At 45.7% G+C, this 22,773-nt stretch overlaps 2 protein-coding genes across 7 annotated transcripts in view; one reads left to right on the top strand and one right to left on the bottom strand.

The window, feature by feature from the left end:
- The window catches only part of SRGAP2 (SLIT-ROBO Rho GTPase activating protein 2), a 163,141-nt gene extending 153,374 nt beyond the window's left edge, over positions 1-9,767 (bottom strand). Inside the window, exons 1-2 of one of the 2 annotated variants that reach the window (XM_077295152.1) lie at positions 9,626-9,767; positions 5,994-6,410 (exon numbers count right to left, since the gene is read on the bottom strand). In XM_077295152.1, coding sequence (XP_077151267.1) covers positions 5,994-6,060 — 67 coding nt within the window. In that variant the 5' untranslated portion in view covers positions 6,061-6,410; positions 9,626-9,767. The remainder of the gene's footprint in view (positions 1-5,993; positions 6,411-9,625) is intronic. The other variant, XM_077295151.1, reaches the window with a different exon arrangement.
- The window catches only part of FAM72A (family with sequence similarity 72 member A), a 30,100-nt gene continuing 10,863 nt past the window's right edge, over positions 3,537-22,773 (top strand). Inside the window, exons 1-4 of one of the 5 annotated variants that reach the window (XM_077295156.1) lie at positions 3,537-3,546; positions 13,733-13,888; positions 17,731-17,808; positions 17,911-18,035. In XM_077295156.1, the coding sequence (XP_077151271.1) occupies positions 13,737-13,888; positions 17,731-17,808; positions 17,911-18,035 (355 nt within the window). In that variant the 5' untranslated portion in view covers positions 3,537-3,546; positions 13,733-13,736. Of the gene's footprint in view, positions 3,547-9,824; positions 9,936-9,976; positions 10,018-10,105; positions 10,284-13,732; positions 13,889-17,730; positions 17,809-17,910; positions 18,036-22,773 lie in introns of those variants that run through there. The other 4 variants (XM_077295155.1, XM_077295158.1, XM_077295154.1 and 1 more) reach the window with 4 other exon arrangements.

Raw genomic sequence — 22,773 nt, 5'->3', positions numbered from 1 at the left:
GACAGCCCCTTCTGAATCCCTATGTATCCCCCTTATAAAGCCTCAGAGCTCCAGTGGTGCCTGTGCGAGCAGCATCGGAGAGCGCACTGTTTGGGATGTCGGCCCAGCCAGGCTGTTGGCCGGAATTGTCCATCAGGAGCGCATCACCCCCATGGCAAGCAGTAAGCCTGAAGGTTGAGGAACGATGAGCTCCTGAAGACTGAAAGCGAAACCACCCTGATTTTTAACCAGGTCCATAATAAAAGAAGCACAATTGACTATATGATCATAGATGATAACTGAGTAACATCAATTCAACATAGCGTCCAGCAAATACATTTTGGACCCTTACAATGTAGGAGAAATGATGCATGAAATCTCATTGATTCACATGGGCCTATAGAAAAATAGCAAGACCGTATCGTGTACAAGTGATTGTGTTATTAATGATCCCAGTGGAACCACTGCTTGAAAAAAAAAAAAAAAAAAAGGAGTACAGGGGGGAGAAGAGAAGGGGCAGGCAATGAATGGATGCAGTCATTTAGGCAGGCTGCCAAAAAAAATAAATCAAAGCCTACTTGGAAGGCTTTCAGTGGTAAGAGCTGTGCAGCTGCAGGGATGTTCTGCCGCTTTTACCGGAGAAGACAGAATATAGCAGAATAAAGAAAAGCGGTGCATTGGTTGGCGCAATACGCTAGAAATGAACCTTCGCCATGGTGTGTGCCATTACACTGATGCTACATTCATGAAGAAAAGGACGCAGATGACAGAAAGCGCTCCACGAGAGCATGTTCTTATCACACCCCAGTCCGCACCTCGCCCTCCAGTCATCCTGAATGGGGTGCAGTGTTCAGGCTTATGGGTGCGGCCCTGCTCATCCCTACTTGGGTGGACTAGTATTATTCAAGCACATATGCTGCCAGGAGGACTCGCCCAGTTTCTATACATTATTTTGGCAACAGAATTAAGAGTTTTTTTTATTTCGATGAGCGTCAACAAATGGAAAAAAGGTAGTCGAAAAATCTAAAAGCTATAAAGTTAAGAAATTCTATACATAGAAAACCAACAAAAAAAAAGCATAACAGTCTTTGGCTAATAAATCTGTCAAACAATAGTAATATGCAGAATTCTTAGAGAAATACTCAATATCCCACCTTTACGATATATAATTAAAGGGGCTAATGTGGACTACAAAGAATAAGGCTCTGGCCACACAGTGACATGTGGCGCAACAGCAATTACCTAAAAATTTATTTTTTTTTAATTTGAACCCCCCAAATAGCTTAAGTACAAGTTGAAAGGGAGATGTCTGGAATAAATTCTACCCAAATTAGTTTTACGTGGAGTGAATAAGGCAAAGCTTTTACTTATTATGGGAGTAATAACCAAGATTAGATTTTTCTCTGGGAAATTTAGGACATCATCTGTTCGAAACGCCTACATCATGTGCAGTTTTTTTTAGATAGATTTACATATATTTTGGATCATGGCTGAGCCCTTACAAAGTTGCATTGTGAAAAAAAAAAAGAGAATCTCTTTGATGTTTGCTTCCAATGGCTGAAGAGGATGGACTAATTAAAAAGAATTGATATCTGTAGGTTTTACACTCCAAAACTATTTTATAGGTGCATGCAGCTCTTTGAAAGACATGTCCAGGTCATTCCTCTGCTACTAGAAATCAGTGCTTAAATTGTATTGCAAAGGAGCCATTTGTAGATCTGAAGCCTCTGTCACTCCAGCTCTATTCCCCGCCCGTGCCACAGACTTCTGCTTAATTAACAATCTTTGAGCTGTGAAACTTCATGGAGTCAAGTGCTTGTTACTCATTTTTGTGGAGTGTGCTCGGGTATGCACTGAGTGAGATGTTCTCGTCCCTGTGACCACATGTTTCGCGGCCATTAGACAGCCACATAATATACGGGGATTGCCCGTGTTTGTCAGGCAATCCCCACAATCTCTGGCTGTCTATCAGCAGTGAAACATGGGGACGCGAACACCTCACTCAAGTATTCTAGTAACAAGTACTCACGCTCATCACTAGGCATCAGTCAATCAGGAGGAGGTGGTGCGAAGGGGATAGAGCTGCAGTGACAGATCTACTATAGTCCTTCAGACTGATTTGCACATAAATTTAAGTAACGGAATGAAGGTATTGCTGAACAGTTTGTGGGTGGAGAGTGAAATTCCACTAACAGATTCCCTTTAAAGAAGTAATTATGGAGAAATGGGGGCTGCAGGAGCAAGCGGGCCCAAATCTCATCACAGGAGGAAAGAAGACATTTCCATAGATTATAAGCAGTGTATTCGCATGTTGGTGAAGACACAATATCAGATTATTACAATACAATTAGAAACCTAAATTCTCCCTGCTGAGACCGGAAAGACGAAAGATTAGATCAGCAACACCCAACAGTGCTGTGTCTCCACGATGGCAACATAATTAACAACAACCTAGGGTAGGACATCACCAAAGCTCTTAGGACGCAGAGTAGGCCGTGCCTCCACCTCTGCGTCCATGACAACAATGGCCGCATCTGCTGTTCTCGCAGGTTAGTGTCACTGGAGAGCAGGTTTCCTACTCATAAAAATCTTTAAAATGAGAACTAAAGTGAAAGGTCAGGTCTATAGTATTGACAGCAGCAGCCAGGGGCTAAGACTTGGGTCACAGGCCATTTGTTTCTTTAGTGCTTTCACTTAGAATTTTGGGGGATTTTTCCTGGCTGCTTTTCTGTTTGTGATGAAATGTCTTAAAATAATGAATATATAATATCAGCTTATAAGAGACGTTATTACAAAAAAGGTCTTCATGTCTTCTTTGATATAAATGGACAACACATGGGAACTACAACGATGGCATCCAGTCCGACCAAAGTAGAACATATCTACATTCTTTATAATGTTTTGACACAGACTATTATAGGGTATGCAAAGCACACAGACAAAAACGGATATTTGAGAACTGCCCAAGTGTACATTTATAGAGACGTGCCGAAAAATGGCCCAAGAGTTGAGTACCTTCATATCTGATATCTAACGGTGCATTTGGCTGATTATCAGGAACAATCACTCCTAGGAATTATAATAGACCAAAATAAACAGGTTGCCACTCACCGGACGAACTGTCAAAACACTTGTTCGTAAGGTGAAATGATTTTTCTGCCGGCAGCAAAAAAAAAAACCCCAAAAAAACCCATCATATTACCGTTTGCAAAGCGCTGTGGACTTAATGGCACTATACAAGTGAGTAAAATAAATTAAAAAAAAAAAAAATCTGTGCGCCTGCCTAAACGAGTGCCAACATCTGCAATATAGTTATCGGCGATGGTTTAATGCTGTGGGTCATCTAGTCCCAAGGCACCGTATACCAATGTAGCCTGGAGAGATATACATTTCAAGCCTCCGTCACACGTCTGTATTTAAACATGTAAGTGAAAAAAAGGATACCGATGTCAGTGTATGGTCCGTGTGTCCATTTTTACCATCAATATTTTTCTTGGAGAAAGGAGAGAAAAGAAAGGAAAAAAAAGAAAGAAGAAGGAAAGAAAGAAAGAAAGAAAAGAAAGAAAGGTACAATGTTCCCCCATGTACTTTGCAATGTTAAAGGGTATATCTGTGACTTTATGGAAAAAAAATAAAATAAAATAGAGGACCTGAGCACTAACAGCCAGGTAATTGCAGCTTACCTGCCCGTTGTGTCCAGCACCATTCTTCCCCAGCACAGAGCGGTCACAGACTGCTCCTGCCAGGGATTCAGAAGCCTCTGCTGACGTCACATCTACAGAGCGGAGGCTTCTTTACCGATTTGCTCTGTTGACGGGACGGGACTTCCATCGTCATTCTGATTGACAACCAGATCCTCGCTGCCTAATTGGGGGAGCCTGCTGACCATCAGAATGATGTCAGGAGTCACTCCCCATCATGTCAATGCAGCCGAATCCCCGGCAGGAGCGGTCACAGACTGCTCTGTGCCGGTGAAGAACGGCACTGTGCACAACAGGCAGGTAAGCTGCATTTGGCATTTTGCTTGCTTCGTGTGGATGACGCGTCCCTTCGTCATCCACACAGTCTCCTCGGCATCACGCTCCTGTGCAGCCATACTTATCTGTCCTGTCGAGGGCAGAGCAAAGTACTGCAGTGCGCATGCACAGTGCTCTTTCACCTTTCCTGGCACATGCGCACTGCAGTACTTTGCTCTGCCCTTGACAGGACAGATAAGTACGCCTGCGCCGGAGCGTGATGCCGAGGAGATGCGTCATCCACAGAAAGCAAGCAGGAGGGCAACATCGCAAGAAGAAGGGAGGCGCTGGACCAAGAGGAGCGACACCCATAGGACCGCACCGCCCCGCAGGTGAGTATAATGACAGTTATTTTTCTTCTCTTGCAAGTCAGGTTGGGGGCTTATATTTGCAACATTATAGAATGCTGTATATCAGCCCTGAAAGGTGCTGGCCGTATCTTATATCGGCCAAAACTGCTAACAGGTTCCCTTTAGCACCAGCCGGGGTTACAGCTCACATACAGGATGGATAATGAAAAACAATGTGACCACCACAAATCTGCAATGTGCCTGCATGGCCTAAATCTGAAGCCATATACATACTATGCAGCCAAAAATAAAGTGTAGAGGTTGAAACAGATTCTTCACAGTTTAGAAAAAAGAAATAAAAATTGTGGCTTGTGTGGCAAACTAAAAGTTGTCTATAGGTGCGATCATTGAAATATCCAAGTATCTCATTCACAAAAATATCTTTGCAGTTTTCCAGTATACTGTTTGTATCAATTCCTCACCGTTTGTAATAGCTCTGCTTGCGGTCATTGAATGGAAGCCATTTTATTTGGGAGGAGAATAATTTCCAACTTGGTAACGTGACGATCACACAGATACAAGTCACCCAAGCTTTGTCTTGAGCACTCGGGTATGAGCAGGACAGCTTTCTATCCTCCAACAAGAACATGAAGACAAGCAGAAAGCAAACCACAAATGGTAAAAGGGAAAATTGTAGAACTTTTCATTATACAAAAAACCAACATCGATCACGGACTCAGATACAACGACCAGAATGTTGTACCTCATAGTGAAAACCTGATAATGACCACAAATACATGAAATGATTGGAGATGCTATGCTGCATATAGAAGACAATCAGCGGAAGGGGAGCAAAGAATGTGGTGACACTCAGGGGTACAAGTCATAAGACAAGGAGATCAAGATCTGACCATTTGGTGACCAGGCCAAACTTCATTCACCATTCAACTCACAGGAAAGCAGACTAGGGTTAGGTCAAACCCAGCTTTATCTACATGATCTAACCATCTTGATAGGGTTATTGCTGTACAAGAACATACACCGTGACATTGGGTGTGAACACACTACAGTATCTGTGGCCTGCACAGCAGTCATGTAAACCCGCTATCAACGACCTGCTCTATAGGACATACTCAATATATACATGTGCCACCATAATAAGTGATACATAAAGCTACCATCTGTCATTTTATAGTCATACAGTGCAATATTTATTCTTTAATTAGCTTCCAATCAAAACGCCACCCACTATACCACTGGCTCATGACACAGGACTCGTCCTCAAGGTAACCTTATGTAATAGGTAATAACATTTAAGTAGTAATATGACTCAAGAGGAATAGAAATTGCTCCATAATCATTCTTTGAACAATAGTTGAAACCGAGAAAACACAAACAATATTCTTTGCGCCATCCAACCCATAATCCGGGATGACAGATGAAAAGGGGTTAACTTTCCAGCACAAAAGGCTGTACACCCAGCATTATGCAGAACGCTGTCAACAGTCACAAGACGGATTGCAAAACAGATCATCCTACGTTAAGCCTCGACGTGGGAAGGGGTTAACAGCTCCCAAAAATTACTTGCTGCCTAAAAATGTCTTGAAACATTCAAACCTTGCTGACTAACATACCACAGCCCAGCCCTCCGAAAAAAATAATAATAGCCAGAAATTCCCCATCAGAAACGCCATGGATGTAATAATACCTTTGACTTGGGTGTCGTACTCGGCAATGATCTCTTTATCCTTTTTGAATTTTGCTGGCGATGTCATGTTGTCCGATTCAGCTGCCGCCGCTGATACAATCCGGGCTCTGAAGAACAGATCTTGCAGATTCCAATCAATGAGGTTTCTGTGGAATCCGCTGGGGTGTCAGTCCATGGAGAGGTGATGGGGCCGGAGGCTGGATCTGAAAGGGACAAGGGGGGCTCTGGGTCCCTCAGACAACATGCAGCAGCGCCGGCCTTATTCCCTGCGCAGCAGCAGCCCTGGCTCCCGCAGTCCTCTCCTGATTGCAGACATTAACAGCACAGAGTGTTAAGTCCTTCCCCAAATCAACTGCATGGTTCTCTTCACCTCCACCAATGATCTCACACAGACGGAGGCAGGAGGGTGGACCGGGGCTGGAAAGGCAACAGGGCAATAGATTAAAAAGAGCAGGAAAAGTACAAAGTTCCAAAAGCTTCAACTTCCAATTCTACAAAGTAGGAAATATTGTTACACTGACACATTGGAGACAATGTAAACATCTGGAAGGGAAAGGTGGATGGAATGTTTGTTATTTACTAGGTTCTGTTTAACAATTTGTATCCAGAGTTTACACAAAGCCACAGCCCAGACTCAGACCCCATTATGTGCGCTGTCCCGGGCAGCCGATCCCACCAATGAATAAGGCACCCCTATATATACCCCAGATGTGAGGACACTCGGTGCACGCCTTGCGCTCACACAGAACAATACAGAAAAAACAACCCAGATTCCTATTTTTGTCAGATCTGGCACACGGACAACGCAGGAAGGGAGATCTGCAGAGACAGCGATGGCTGCACAGCACTGCCAGCCAAGGAAAGGAGAAAAAAAAGCATAAACTCTGAAAAGGGAAAGAAGAGCTGGCAGAAAGTAAGAGGAAAGGGGAGGAGAGGGTCAGCAGGAAGGAAAAAGCCTCCATCCTTCACAGGGACCAGATAATGGCACAGGAAACTGGATTCTAGGGATTTGTAACAAAGCAGAGAAGAATGGGAGCGCACGCCCAATCATATAAGTGTGGAAATAGCAACTTTCCCTAAAAAACACAGAGGTGGACGGCATAAGGAGAGCCACTACCAGAGAGCCCCGCTACCAGAGAGCGAGCCCCACTACCAGAGAGCCCCGCTACCAGAGAGCGAGCCCCGCTACCAGAGAGTGAGCCCCGCTACCAGAGAGAGAGCCACTACCAGAGAGCCCCGCTACCAGAGAGCGAGCCCCGCTACCAGAGAGCCCCGCTACCAGAGAGCCCCGCTACCAGAGAGCGAGCCCCGCTACCAGAGAGCGAGCCCCGCTACCAGAGAGCGAGCCCCGCTACCAGAGAGCGAGCCCCGCTACCAGAGAGCGAGCCCCGCTACCAGAGAGCGAGCCCCGCTACCGGAGAGCCCCACTACCAGAGAAGACAACTGTGTGCTCCCCACGAATGGTCGATGGCTAACTGGCAGTAACGACCAATCAGATCGCTTCGTGCATGGCACTAATATTCGGGGACAACATACAATAGATCCAAATTTGGAAACGCCTCCGATTGATTCATTCAATGGTGGAATCAGCCAATCTGCCTACAAGGGGTTAATATTGTAGAGATCCACCCAATGTAAGGATCTGATGAATGCAAGGGGGTGACCCCGTTCACAAGCCTCACTGGAAGGGTGGGCTCCAATCTTTGCAATCCTCTCTCAGCCGCCTGTACTCCCTGCCAAAGATTTGTGACCCAGATCTGTGATCAGGGAGCAGCAGAGCCTTGATATCACATAGTGGGGTCTCACATTGGGGAAGGAGTCCACATAAGAGGGAGGGAACCACACAAAGGAGCGGGGGGAACCACACATAAGGGAGAAGGGGGGGGTCCTCACATAAGGGAGAAGGGGGGGTCCTCACATAAGGGAGAAGGGGGGGGTCCTCACATAAGGGAGAAGGGGGGGGTCCTCACATAAGGGAGAAGGGGGGGTCCTCACATAAGGGAGAAGGGGGGGTCCTCACATAAGGGAGAAGGGGGGGGTCCTCGCATAAGGGAGAAGGGGGGGGTCCTCGCATAAGGGAGAAGGGGGGGGGTCCTTGCATAAGGGAGAAGGGGGGGGGTCCTCGCATAAGGGAGAAGGGGGGGGTCCTCGCATAAGGGAGAAGGGGGGGGTCCTCGCATAAGGGAGAAGGGGGGGTCCTCGCATAAGGGAGAAGGGGGGGGTCCTCGCATAAGGGAGAAGGGGGGGGTCCTCGCATAAGGGAGAAGGGGGGGGTCCTCGCATAAGGGAGAAGGGGGGGTCCTCGCATAAGGGAGAAGGGGGGGTCCTCGCATAAGGGAGAAGGGGGGGTCCTCGCATAAGGGAGAAGGGGGGGTCCTCGCATAAGGGAGAAGGGGGGGTCCTCGCATAAGGGAGAAGGGGGGGTCCTCGCATAAGGGAGAAGGGGGGGTCCTCGCATAAGGGAGAAGGGGGGGTCCTCGCATAAGGGAGAAGGGGGGGTCCTCGCATAAGGGAAAAGGGGGGGTCCTCACATAAGGGAAAAGGGGGGGTCCTCACATAAGGGAAAAGGGGGGGTCCTCACATAAGGGAAAAGGGGGGGTCCTCACATAAGGGAGAAGGGGGGGTCCTCGCATAGAAGGGGGGGTCCTCGCATAAGGGAGAAGGGGGGGTCCTCACATAAGGGAGAAGGGGGGGTCCTCACATAAGGGAGAAGGGGGGGTCCTCACATAAGGGAGAAGGGGGGGTCCTCACATAAGGGAGAAGGGGGGGTCCTCACATAAGGGGGGGTCCTCACATAAGGGGGGGTCCTCACATAAGGGGGGGTCCTCGCATAAGGGGGGGTCCTCGCATAAGGGGGGGTCCTCGCATAAGGGGGGGTCCTCACATAAGGGGGGGTCCTCGCATAAGGGAGAAGGGGGGGTCCTCGCATAAGGGAGAAGGGGGGGGTCCTCGCATAAGGGAGAAGGGGGGGGTCCTCGCATAAGGGAGAAGGGGGGTCCTCACATAAGGGAGAGGGGGGGTCCTCACATAAGGGAGAGGGGGGGTCCTCACATAAGGGAGAGGGGGGGTCCTCACATAAGGGAGAGGGGGGGTCCTCACATAAGGGAGAGGGGGGGTCCTCACATAAGGGAGAGGGGGGGTCCTCACATAAGGGAGAGGGGGGGTCCTCACATAAGGGAGAGGGGGGGTCCTCACATAAGGGAGAGGGGGGGTCCTCACATAAGGGAGAGGGGGGGTCCTCACATAAGGGAGAGGGGGGGTCCTCACATAAGGGAGAAGGGGGGTCCTCACATAAGGGAGAGGGGGGTCCTCACATAAAAAGAGAGGGGCCTCACATAGGGAAAAGGGGGGGGGGGGGGTCTCACACTAGCTTGTCCAGCTCAGGTCTATTGTTCTCCTCCATCAGTGACCACTACTAGCCTGGAAGCACGCGAATGTGATGCACAAGCAACAGGATCAGCCCGGCTAGCTCAGCTCCACTGTTCTCCCCTGTGAGCCCCCCACCCCCTGCTGCATTCCCACACATGATGTGATGAGCTGCACACAAGGGAGCCTGACACACCCCAATAAATCCCCGCATTCCCTTTGTCTCCAGTGGATCAGGCTCAGTCACGTCGATCCCTCCTGATTACCTCTGGGCTGCTGCTAATGGTGATCTCTAGATCCAAGTTCCGATCTCTTCATCCTCACTCACATCCCGTCAAGTCCATGAAAAGAGCAGACAGGGATCTCCTTTCCTTTTGCAACTACAATTCCCACAGGAATCCTTAAGCCCCGCCCACTCTACTCCTCTGGACGAATAGCAAAGTGCCAATGTGCAGACAGACAGCCGCCAGACCCAATGACACGTGTCTTGGAGGCGTTCCCAGAAAGCATGCGTTGTAGCCAATCGGTGAGCACTTCAAAGTGAATAGGCGTGGAAAAGAGTTATTGAAAAAAAAGGTGTGTCACTCATGAGACAGGGGCGGGCGCTCTGTTTAGAATGACAGTTGTAACACCCAATGGTGAGACAAGGCTTACAATGGTAGGCGTGGTTTATGTAGCAGCCTATCATAGGGAAGGAGTGAGGTTTGGGGAGCGAGGATGCGGTTGACGGAGAGGTTACGTGAGGGGGCGGGAGAGTCCAATAAGTGGGCGGGGACATGAGCGGGAGATTCAAACAGCCGGAGGGCGGAAGTGGCTCCTGGTCCGAGGCTTCGGCTGAGGTACATTAACCCTGTCCTGCCCTGGAATGCGCTAGAACAGAGTGGACGAGGACTCCTATCGTTACTGATGCTGCAGACGAGATCGGTACGATCGTGTGATTGTTTGTACGATCGTGTCTGCAGCAGATTCCCTTTGTTTGTTTTTTGCATGAAAAATGCAGATAGTCAGAAAATCACAGGGAAATTACTTTTTTTCAATGCAATTTTGCTATGTTTTTTTTTTAAATATTAATCATAACGCTGTTTTTCCTGCAGTTTCTTTTTTTCTGTTTTTTACAGGTTTAACGACAAAGATAACAAATTGCATTAATAAAACACAATGAGGCGAGGCGCCCTGATGTCAACACGCTTACAAGCAGCTGCAAAAGTGATACAACTGGCGCAAAAATGGGCCTCACAGTGGGCACCGAAGGGCGCTACTGGAAGGGTTAAATGACTTTGGGCCACTGATCGCACACCCCCAGTGCCATGTTCGCATGTTGCGTTTCTGATGCGTAGACAGTGACGGCCCACATCAAACTCAGGTCACTCCAACCTCGCCCAAATGAGATCAGTGGCCCAAAGTCATTTAACCCCGAAAAACACCAGTTACTTATTCATATCTGTGGCTATGGGCTGTTTGTCCGCTTTGATGCCAGTTCTGATGGCCAGAACCCATTTGGGCCAGGCTGGAGGGACCTGAATTTGATGTGGGCCCTCACTATCTGTGTATTGGTGGTGTAGTGTTCACCAAATACTGAACGTGTGTGAACGTAAAATCACAAGTTCAGTGACGTGTCTTGATGTGGTTTTTGATGCTGCTTACCCACTGTTATCTCAATGAGCTAAACCTGCAGTAAAATCGCTAAAAGAAATGACATTCTGCATTTTTAAAGTCAGGACTTTGACTAGGCCACTCCAAAGTCTTAATTTTTTTCAAATTATTTATTTACATAATAAAAAAAAAACAGCGTGGGGATCGCTCTATTCTTGATAACCAGCCTTGCTGACAGCTGAGGGTTGCAGCCCACAGCTGTCAGTTTTGCCTGGCTGGTTATTAAAAATACAGGGGAACCCATGCCGTTTTTAATTTTATTTATAGCGCAGGCGGCGGCTGGTGAATATTCCCATCAGCCAGGGCCTGCTCTCGCTGTTATCCGCTGAATACAACTCTTAGCATTGTCCCGTGCTAGCGCTGATCGCAGCTCGAGCAGGGGACAATGATGAGAGCGGTCTTTAGTACCCGGCATCGGGGAACAGTGCTAACAGTAGCGCTGCTTCCCAGGCACCGGTGCGTGTGGTACTGATGCAGCATACACAAGTATTACACACGCGGACACTGATATCTCCGGTACCGTTTTTTTCCAGTCCCGGATATATCAGGACATGTGAAAGAGCCCTTAAAGAGCATCATTGTTTTCAGTGTCATTCTGATAGTGGTAAGTCAGGAAAATCAGTGGCTCTTTTAAACTGAGAGAGGCCAGGCATCTCAACATATTTCTCCTAAGTACTCTGGGGGTCTCCTTTGATATCCCCCCTCCTTTGTCAGTCTCTTGCCATAGGAATGTTTTGCGGGGTACTTCTATGGTGGATCTGACTTCAGATTCCTGGTGTACAGCCTGTGCTCAGGACATGCCGCAGTTACTGTCCATGTCAGCGGAGGACACCTGCCGTGCTACAGTCAGCTGTCACTTTCCTGTTTTGGAATAGGGACGTTTCCTCTAGTATAGGAAGTGTACGCTCCTCGTGTTGTTACTTCGCTATTATAGACTTCTAATCACAAGGAGGTGTACTTTTTAACTGTGTTGGAAACAATACAATTGTCTCGAAGTCGCATGTGACTTTTTCCCCCATAAGCGCAATATCCGTTACATATGACCACAATTTTTACACAACCTGCATGCAACTTCAAGTCACCTTATAGCCCCCAGTTTAGGAAATTTGAAGCCAATGACCGATGAGCCAATGAGCTTTGACCGATATTGTGGGAATAGCCCTTTAAGAGTTCCTGTCCTGACTCTGGCCTTGTGTTCTGTATGATTCTGATTGTTCTGCTCCAGTTCTTAGTCCTGGCCATTTCTGGCGTCTGGCATCACTTCTCCTCTGGATATGAATCAGAGTTGTCTCGTGAGTTGGTTTCTGTTCATCCTTTGGCTCTGACTCTGGGCTATCTTCTGACCACAGCTTCATTCCAGCACTCTGACTCTGTGCCTGTCTGCTGATTTCAGCCGGGTGGCACTCCACTTCCTTGGGGCTATGCCCTGAGTTGCCCATTTTGTCCTTCAGTTGCCTTAGATTGGAGACCATTCGGGGGGTTGTGTCCCCTAATACAGAATGTGAGTTGTAGCTCATCATAACATCTATGCAGTAGGGTAAAGCCCCAGGCCCAGGTGCTCGCTCCCTGCTGTATTACAAAACATTTTTTATGATACTCTACGATCTTAGTCCTCTATGTTCTGGATATACGGTATGCCTTCTTACTTCAACCCTTGACGTGCCATATTGCTGTGATCCCCTCACTCTGGAGTTGTTGGATTTTCTTCTGAAATTGTTCATCTAAGATCCAGGTCAAGACAATATAACAATAGCCGTGATGTCTTTCTGTAGTCTGTCTTGATGAGGCTGGTGTACTCACCATGAAAATCCATGTCAGAATGTCTGTGCAATCCTTTTTAAAAGTTTTCTGGCCTGATATTAAATTGAAGATTTATTTTGCACACTGGATAGAAATAATGGATATATGCCAGGTGTCTACAGGTGATAGTTTCTTGGCACATATTAGTGGATCAGAAGAAAGTCAAGACTATTATCTGCATAATGAAGTTTCTGTTTAGATCAACATCTATCCAGTACTATTAGGGCTCGCTCACACTTGCGATGAAATCGGACGAGTGTAATCCAATAAAAAAAATATGAACCTGTGCATAGCAAGTTGTTTTTGCATTGCTGCGCATAAGAGATGAATGGATTGTTTTGCAAGACTCCTGTAGGGCATCCAGGTCAGTGGTACCTTACTGCTAGATGGGAGGCCCACAAATCTCTTACATGCCGTCATCCCCTGGGTGGCTGTTAATTAGCCAGGACTGGCACAACGTCATCTGTTCATCACGTCACATAGATGGCTGTGCGCAACCCTGACAAATCAAATGCTGTGCCGAAACGCCATCAGCTAAGAGATTCGTAGGCCTCTCATCTAGCAGCCAGGTTCTAGCAGCCAGGTACCGCTGACCTGGACACTGGACCAGAGTCACGAAAATCTATCTGCTCATCTCTACTGGGCATGTTCTTTTTTGTGCCATATTTGTAGCACTTTTTCAGGATGGTTCCAGGCACAATCCATCTGTTAAAGACATCATGTGCACATTCCCTTATGATGGTTAGTGCGGTCGGTCACACAATGACCAACGGTGGAATCCAAATACAAGGCAATTTCCACAGCACCATAACTATCAGCCTTCTTTTATAAACTCAGCCTGGGGAGTTTACGGCTTTTATATTATTTATGTCAAGTGTTAATGTACTGTATATGTTAATAAAGCATTCTTACACTTGCAGAATCATGTCTTTCACGGCGTCCATCTTTAAGGAGAAGCAAGTGTGCATCTTGCGCTGCAGGTTCTGTAGGCAGGTGCTGAGCACACGTGGAATGAAGGCCGAGCTGCTGGCAGGGTCCGACCAGGAGATGTTCTCTACAGACATCCCTCCCACCGAGTAAGTGCTCACACCAGCGGTTTTATGCATTCCTGCCCAAAAATGCTGCTATAATGACTAGTTTACTCCAGCTGCGGTGAATGCAGCGTAAATCTGAAATAATTATATGTCTGCCTCATAACGAAGGCAATGTTTGTCTAGTCTTAAAAAAGGATCCTTAGCAGGCAATATACAATTAATGTTTTCTATAAACAGCAGTTACAGTGGGAACGGAAAGTATTCAGACCCCTTTAAATTTTTCACTCTTTGTTCATTGCAGATATTTGGTAAATTTGAAAAGTTCATTTTTTTCTCATTAATGTACACTCTGCACCCCATCTTGACTGAAAAAAACAAATGTAGAAATTTTTGCAAATTTATTAAAAAAGAAAAACTGAAATATCACATGGTCATAAGTATTCAGACCCTTTGCTCAGTATTGAGTGTAAGCACCCTTTTGAGCTAGTACAACCATGAGTCTTCTTGGGAATGATCCAACAAGTTTTTCACACCTGGATTTGGGGATCCTCTGCCATTCTTCCTTGCAGATACTCTCTGTCAGGTTGGTGGTGAACATTGCTGGACAGCCATTTTCAGGTCTCTCCAGAGATGCTCATTTGTAGGGTTGAGCAACCTTGACTTTTTTAGGGTCGAGTCATGTTTCACGAAACCTGACTGTTGGAAAAGTCGAGTCGGGCGAAATCGGCCGATTACTGCGCAAAGTCGAGGATCGGCCGGAACACGAAACCCTATGCGCGTCAATGGGGATTTTTTTTTTTTTTTCTCCCTCTCCCTCTCCCTCTCCCTCTCTCTCTCTCTCTCTCTCTCTCCGTCCCAGCACAGAAAATTTCGTTTTACACATTCCAAATCGCTACTGCGCACAAGCGATAAAATGATGATAGGCGTGCACGCCCTAACCCCTATGTCATCACTCTGCCCACGCTCCTTCATTGGCTGTAAAAATGGCGCTAAACGCGTCATATGAAACGCGACTTTGGCGCCAAGATCGCGTACCGCATGGCCGACCCCACTCAGGGATCGGGTCGGGTTTCATGAGACGCCGACTTTACCAAAAGTCGGCGACTTATGAAAATGAACAATCCGTTTCGCTCAACCCTACTCAATTGGGTTCAGGTCAGGGCTCTGGCTGGGCCAGTCAAGAATGGTCACAGAGTTGTTCTGAAGCCACTCCTTTGTTATTTTAGCTGTGTGCTTAGGTTCATTGTTTTGTTGGAAGGTGAACCAAGTCTGAGGTCCAGGGCACTCTGGAAGAGGTTTTCATCCATGATATCTCTGTGCTTGGCCGCATTCATGTTTCCTTCAATGGCAACCAGTCGTCCTGTCCCTGCAGGTGAAAAACACCCCCCATAGCATGATGCTGCCACCACCATGTTTCACTGTGGGGATTATATTGGACAGGTGATGAGCAGTGCCTGGTTTTCTCCACACATACCGCTTAGAATTATCACCAAAAAGGTCTATCTTCATCTCATCAGACCGGAGAATCTTGTTTCTCATAGTCTGGGAGTTCTTCATGTGTTTTTTTTTAGCAAACTATGTGGGCTTTCATATGTCTTGCGCTGAGGAGAGGCTTCAGTCGGGCCACTCTGCCATAAAGGCCCGACTGGTGGAGGGCTACAGTGATAGGTGACTTTGTGGAACTTTCTCCCATCTCCCTACTGCATCTTTGGAGCTCAGTGATCTTGGGGTTCTTCTTTACCTCTCTCACCAAGGCTCTTCTCCCATGATTGCTCAGTTTGGCTGAACGGCCAGGTCTAGGAAGACTTCTGGTGTTCCCAAACTTCTTCTATTTAAGGATTATGGAGGCCACTGTGCTCTTAGGAACCTTAGGTACTGCAGAAATTCTGTTGTAACCTTGGCCAGATCTGTGCCTTGCCACAATTCTGTCTCTGAGCTCCTTGGCCAGTTCCTTTGACTTCATGATTATCATTTGATCTGACATGCACTGTGAGCTGTGAGGTCTTATATAGACAGGTGTGTGCCTTTCCAAATCAAGTCCTATCAGTTTAATTAAACATAGCTGGACTCTAATGAAGGAGTAGAACCATCTCAAGGAGGATCACAAGGAAATGAACAGCATGTGACTTAAATATGAGTGTCTGAGCAAAGGGTCTGAATACTTTTGACCATGTGATATTTCAGTTTTTCTTCTTATTTCAATCTTTCCTATGTAGGAAACAAGATCATGGTTGACGTACCATTCATTGCAAAAAAAAGTCAGACTTTTTGCAAAAGTCTTAAGGGTGCTCTTAACCACTTTTTAAAAAGGCGGCATTACAGTAATTCCACAATTAGCCAATACGTCTTTTCTTCCAAACACTATTCTCCATATCTATTAGTAATGCATATTGCTAGATACAATGATTCATCAGAAAAGACTTGTTCCATAATCTTTCGCTAATACCAGTGGGGAGTTCATTTTCGCTTTGAGCAATCATTAGGCTCACAGTCTAATTTTTCCTATCTGGACAGGCACAGCCCAATTTCATAGCAAGCCCTCCACGCCTCTCCACATGGCAGCCATCAATCACTGCTTCACGAGGCACATGAATATAATACACTATGGTTGCCGCTAGCCAAACAACACAATGGGCCAGATTCACAATGACGGCCCAAAGAAACCTTGCCAAGAATTGACAAAAATTGTTACATTTTGGCTGCTTTAACACTAGCGTCGGTACGGGGCCGTCGCGCTGCATCGGCCCGACGTACCGACGCATACTGTGAAAAAAATGCCCGACGTGGGTAGCGGAAGCAGTCTTACGACGCTTCCGCTGCCCCATTGCAAGGTCCGAGGAGGAGGGGGGGAATAGTAGCTGTAACGCTAGTGGCATATACTGTGACCATTCAATAGTCCATGTGAGATGGGAATATTTTCCAGTATGTGACCACTGATCTGCTTGGCTGCTAAATGTTACCTGGCATTTACGTTACATCTGGTTATTAAAAGTCTATTAAGCACTTACACAAATGATGGCACCAGATGAACGCACAGAGGAATTTTCTCATTGACTTTTCATTTGATTTATACCCTTGTTTATCATTTTCATCCAGGCAAATGGGATCTAATCTGGATGTACACAAATGAGAGTGATCTTTGATGTTTTCTTTTTTTTTCTAGGGATTGTTTTCCATGTGCATTGTTGCATTGGGTTTATATTTTCTGCTTGGTGTAGTGCAACTGAACACGTCCCTAGCAGCATGCCCACACTTGTATGCACCAGGCATCATTTCTTTATATGCTTTTAATATGCTCTGCTGCTTTTTGGAATTATCCCCTTTTTGTGTTTTCTGTGCAATTTATAAAGGCAATTGTTGTAGCCAGAATTTAAAGGGGACCTGTCAGCTTCAAAATGCTGGCCAATCTATGGGCAGCATGTTATAAAGCAAGGGGATCAGGGCAGATTGATATATAAATTAGAGGGAAAATATTCTGTATAACCTGTATTTTATTCATTTTAATCTGTGTTCTTACAGTGCTGATCAGTCAAGTGGGTAGTGCTAATCGGTGATTGACAGCCACCCCTGTATTGGTGATCGTACAGCCATAACTGTCAATCACTGGCTAGCACCACCCACTTGACTGTCAGCATAGAAAGAGCAGAGATTGAAATAAATAAAATACAGATTTTATTGAACTTTTCCCACAAAATGACATGCCAATCTGTTCAGCTTCCCATAGATTGCACAGCATTTCGAAGATCATGGGTTCCCTGAAAAAGCTTCTAAATAGCACACAGAGAAATAATGTGAATCTGGAGCTTTTGCTATTAGATGATCGCAGAGAAACATGAGGAAATATTCTTGTCTCTAAATGTAGTAATGTGTTTTCTCTTCCCCAGTTGTGTAGACTTCGTGGGGTGCTGCTATTACTTTGAGGCATGCAGATGCAAACTGAAGAATATAGCCTGTCTCACATGGTAAATATGGGAAAAGAATGGTTTTCCCTATGTGGTCGTCCACTAATGTTATACATTATACTGTATACTCATATATACATGTCATTTTTTTTGTAATCGCAGTGGTAATGAGGTTGGCTACCTTGTAGTGGCTCCATGTCGACCTTGTCTGTTGTCTTCTAATAATGGACACCTATGGATGTTTCATAGCCATTATGTAGTCAGCATCAACAGAATGGATGGATCCGGTAAGTATAATATACCGCCTTGCTATAAGAGCGTGCTGCTGCTTTCACTTTCATGATTATTGTTCTTAGCCAATATTCTGATTTAAAGAGAACCTGTCGAAAGTGGCAATTTTTTACTCTAATTTCATTTCTGCTGCTCCCCTTAGTATGGAGTTTGTTTGTTTTTTAATCCGCCATATGGTTCCAGAGATATGGGTCTTTTTATTTTTTAAAAGAATAGGTGTTTTCCAAGGCAAGCATATAGGGATAGCCAACATATGTTTGGGGGAGCCATATCGCATGCCTCTATTATGGAGCCAACCTCTGCGGATAGGCAGGGTTACAGTCATTGCCAAAAGTATTGACACCCCTGCAATTCTGTCAGATAATACTCAGTTTCTTCCTGAAAATGATTGCAAACACAAATTCTTTGGTATTATCTTCATTTAATTTGTCTTAAATGAAAAAACACAAAAAGAATTGTCCTAAAGCCAAATTGGATATAATTCCACACCAAACATAAAAAGGGGGTGGACAAAAGTATTGGCACTGTTCGAAAAATCATGTGATGCTTCTCTAATTTGAGTAATTAACAGCACCTGTAACTTACCTGTGACACCTAACAGGTGTTGGCAATAACTAAATCACACTTGCAGCCAGTTGACATGGATTAAAGTTGAATCAACCTCTGTCCTGTGTCCTTGTGTGTCCCACATTGAGCACGGAGAAAAGAAAGAAGACCAAAGAACTGTCTGAGGACTTGAGAAACCAAATTGTGAGGAAGCATGAGCAATCTCAAAGCTACAAGTCCATCTCCAAAGACATGAATGTTCCTGTGTCTACCGTGCGCAGTGTCATCAAGAAGTTTAAAGCCCATGGCAATGTGGCTAACCTCACTAGATATGGACGAAAAAGAAAAATTGACAAGAGATTTCAACGCAAGATTGTGCGGATGTTGGATAAAGAACCTCGACTAACATCCAAACAAGTTCAAGCTGCCCTGCAGTCCGAGGGTACAATAGTGTCAACCCGTACTATCCGTCGGCGTCTGAATGAAAAGGGACTGTATGGTAGGAGACCCAGGAAGACCCCACTTCTTACCCCGAGACATAAAAAAGCCAGGCTGGAGTTTGCCAAAACTTACCTGAAAAAGCCTAAAACGTTTTGGAAGAATGTTCTCTGGTCAGATGAGACAAAAGTAGAGCTTTTTGGGCAAATGCATCAACATAGAGTTTACAGGAGAAAAAAAGAGGCATTCAAAGAAAAGAACACGGTCCCTATAGTCAAACATGGCGGAGGTATCCTGATGTTTTGGGGTTGGTTTGCTGCCTCTGGCACTGGACTGCTTGACCGTGTGCATGGCATTATGAAGTCTGAAGACTACCAACAAATTTTGCAGCATAATGTAGGGCCCAGTGTGAGAAAGCTGGGTCTCCCTCAGAGGTCATAGGTCTTCCAGCAGGACAGTGACCCAAAACACACTTCAAAAAGCACTAGAAAAAGGTTTGAGAGAAAGCACTGGAGACTTCTAAGGTGGCCAGCAATGAGTCCAGACCTGAATCCCATAGAACACCTGTGGAGAGATCTAAAAATGGCAGTTTGGAGAAGGCACCCTTCAAATATCAGGGACCTGGAGCAGTTTGTCAAAGAAGAATGGTCTAAAATTCCAGCAGAGCATTGTAAGAAACTCATTGATGGTTACCGGAAGCAGTTGGTCGCAGTTATTTTGGCTAAAGGTTGTGCAACCAAGTATTAGGCTGAGGGTGCCAATACTTTTGTCTGGCCCATTTTTGGAGTTTTGTGTGAAATGATCAATGTTTTGCTTTTTGCTTCATTCTCTGTTGTGTTTTTTCATTTAAGACAAATTAAATGAAGATAATACCAAAGAATTTGTGTTTGCAATCATTTTCAATAAGAAACTTGAGTATTATCTGACAGAATTCCAGGGGTGTCAATACTTTTGGCCACAACTGTATTTGATAGGGCAGAATATGGAAAGTATTTTTCTAATTTTTATCCTCCCTAGCTTCATCTATTAGAGATGAGCGGATCGATTCATGGCACGCCGGAAGGTAGGAGATTCAGGGGCCTCCCGTCTATCCACCAGATCCACTAATGTGGATGCTGGACCGGAGTCCCGCCACTCAATCTGCTCATCTTTATCTACCCAGTAAGGAGCAACAATAATTTTTATTAGCATGTGTACATTTACTGTCTTTTATGTTAGTGTAGATCTGACCTCTGTTGCTATTTTCTGGGTTTGGGATTGTGTACTGTGAGGCAGTGACCTGTGTCACAGGTAGGGGTCGCTGTTTGCTCTGCCCAGGATGCGCACAAAGGCATACTGAGGCCATGAGGGGGGCATTACAGTCGCAGGTGTAGCTGTGATTGCAAAGGTGAAGCAGTGACCAGTGTCACAGGTAGGGGTCGCTGTGTATTCTCGCCAGGGGGTGCACGGAGGTGTCCTAAGGCCATAGGAGTGCATGACAGTCACGAGCGTAGCTGTAAAAATAATAAAAAAATAAGTGTTGGTTTTGGACATGCTAGTGTCCAAGACAGATGTAGGGAAAATCTGCTCTGGAATGTGTGTTTTAAAACTGACTGCAGTATGTTAGTGGTGCAGTCCGTTTCATTTCCGGTCTGGGTTTTCCATGTGGCTTGAGGCCACAGGATTCTTTGTTAAAAGCCCTGCAAGGAAGGGTATGTGTGTCAGGTCAAGCCTGTGTCAGAGTCAGTGTCCGGCTGGTTTTTGGAGGAGAGTAAGAGGCTCTGTGGAGCTTTGTCTGTGTGCGGTGACACAGGACAGAGCGGTGCCAAACAGCCAGGGGAGCTGAGACGCCTGGCACCCGCAGCGTACACAGCAGTGCTGCCATCCACGGTAACTGGTCTCGGATGTGGATATCCTGTGCCTGGAGGTGAACCAGAGGTGGATGTCCTGTGCCCGAAGGAGGACTAGCATGTTTAACGGCTGCAAACAGGTTGAAATGGTGCCCAGCTGCAACCCGGAGGATATCAAGGACTGTGTACAGCTGTGTGAGTAAAAAGACATTGGCACAGAGGTGCGGTCACCCGCAGTAGCTGGTCAGAGGAGGACTGGCGTGTGTAGTGATTGCAAACTAATAGAGTGAAGCTGTGTGTAAGAGACTTTGTTACGGCGTGCAGTTGCCCACGGAAACTAGACAAAGGAAGTCCGGCGTGTTTAGGGACTGTGATGTAAAGCCGTGTACAGTGCAATCTAATGAAGTGAAGCTGTGTGTAAGAGACTTTGTCATGGCGTGCAGTCGCCCACAGAAACTGGACATAGGCAAGTCCGGCGTGTTTAGGGACTGTGATTTAGGCCATGTGCACACGTTAAGTATTTTTCGCGTTTTTTTCGCGTTTTTTCGCTATAAAAACGTGATAAAAACGCGAAAAAAACGCTTACATATGCCTCCCATTATTTTAAGTGTATTCCGCATTTTTTGTGCAAATGTAGCCTTTTTTTCAGCGAAAAAATCGCATCGCGGAAAAAAAAGCAACATGTTCATTAAAATGCGGAATTGCAGGGGATTCCGCACACCTAGGGGTCCATTGATCTGCTTACTTCCCGCACGGGGCTGTGCACACCATGCGGGAAGTAAGCAGATTATGTGCGGTTGGTACCCAGGGTGGAGGAGAGGAGACTCTCCTCCACGCACTGGGCACCATATAAGTGGTCAAAAAATAAGAATTAAAATAAAAAATAGCGATATACTCACCCTCGATGTCTTCCCGCCTCCACTGCATGCTGCCGCTTCGGTTCCTGTAGCTGATGTGCGGCAAAGGACCTTGCCGATGACGTCACTGTCCTGTGATTGGTCGTGAGCGGTCATGTGACCGCTCACGTGACCGTGACGTCACGGAAGGTCCTGTGCGCACAGACCAGCTATAGGAAGACGAACGGACGCCGCTGATGAGATGTCTGGGTGAGTATAAGCATTTTTTTTATTTTTTTTATTATTTTTAAACATTCTATCTTTTACTATAGATGCTGCATAAGCTGCATCTATAGTAAAAAGTTGGTCACACTTGTCAAACAGTATGTTTGACAAGTGTGACCAACTTGTCAGTCAGTTTTCCAAGCGATGCTACAGATCGCTTGGAAAACTTTAGCATTCTGCAAGCTAATTACGCTTGCAGAATGCTAAAAAAACGCGAAAAAAACGGAAAAAAAACGCAAAAAAAAAAATGCGGATTTCTTGCAGAAAATTTCCGGTTTTCTTCAGGAAATTTCTGCAAGAAATCCGCAACGTGTGCACATACCCTTAAAGCTGTGTACTATGTAATCCTATAAACTGGTGTGAACTGAGCACTAATGATATGCACTGGTGTGAATTTGAACTGTAATGCTGTGAAGATAACATATCAAAGAGACTTTTGTGTTTGAATTTTGTGGTTCACTGCCTCATCACTGCATACGGTGCTACTGCTGCACTACAGTACCTAATCAGTTACAACTCTTGACCCTATTGCTTCTTCTTCTGTCCTATATATTCTGCACTGGGAGGTACATTGCTGCTCACCATTATTGGCACCCCTTAATTTTTTTCATAGACTATACAATATCTTCAAGTTATATCCTAAGGATTTTTTAATTAGTGGTCCACAGGAATATAACAATAAAAGATTATTTTTCAACTTACATGTTGCAAAGAAGAAACAGAATAAACAGCATGTGCAGCGATAAAGTCACCCCTAATTAATACTTGATTGCATACCTTTTGGCACTTATGACAGCTTC

This window comes from Ranitomeya variabilis, chromosome 3 (assembly GCF_051348905.1).
Source record: "Ranitomeya variabilis isolate aRanVar5 chromosome 3, aRanVar5.hap1, whole genome shotgun sequence".
NCBI lineage: Eukaryota > Metazoa > Chordata > Amphibia > Anura > Dendrobatidae > Ranitomeya > Ranitomeya variabilis.
Note: the sequence above shows the minus strand (reverse complement) of the source record. Positions and strands in the feature narration are given on the sequence as shown.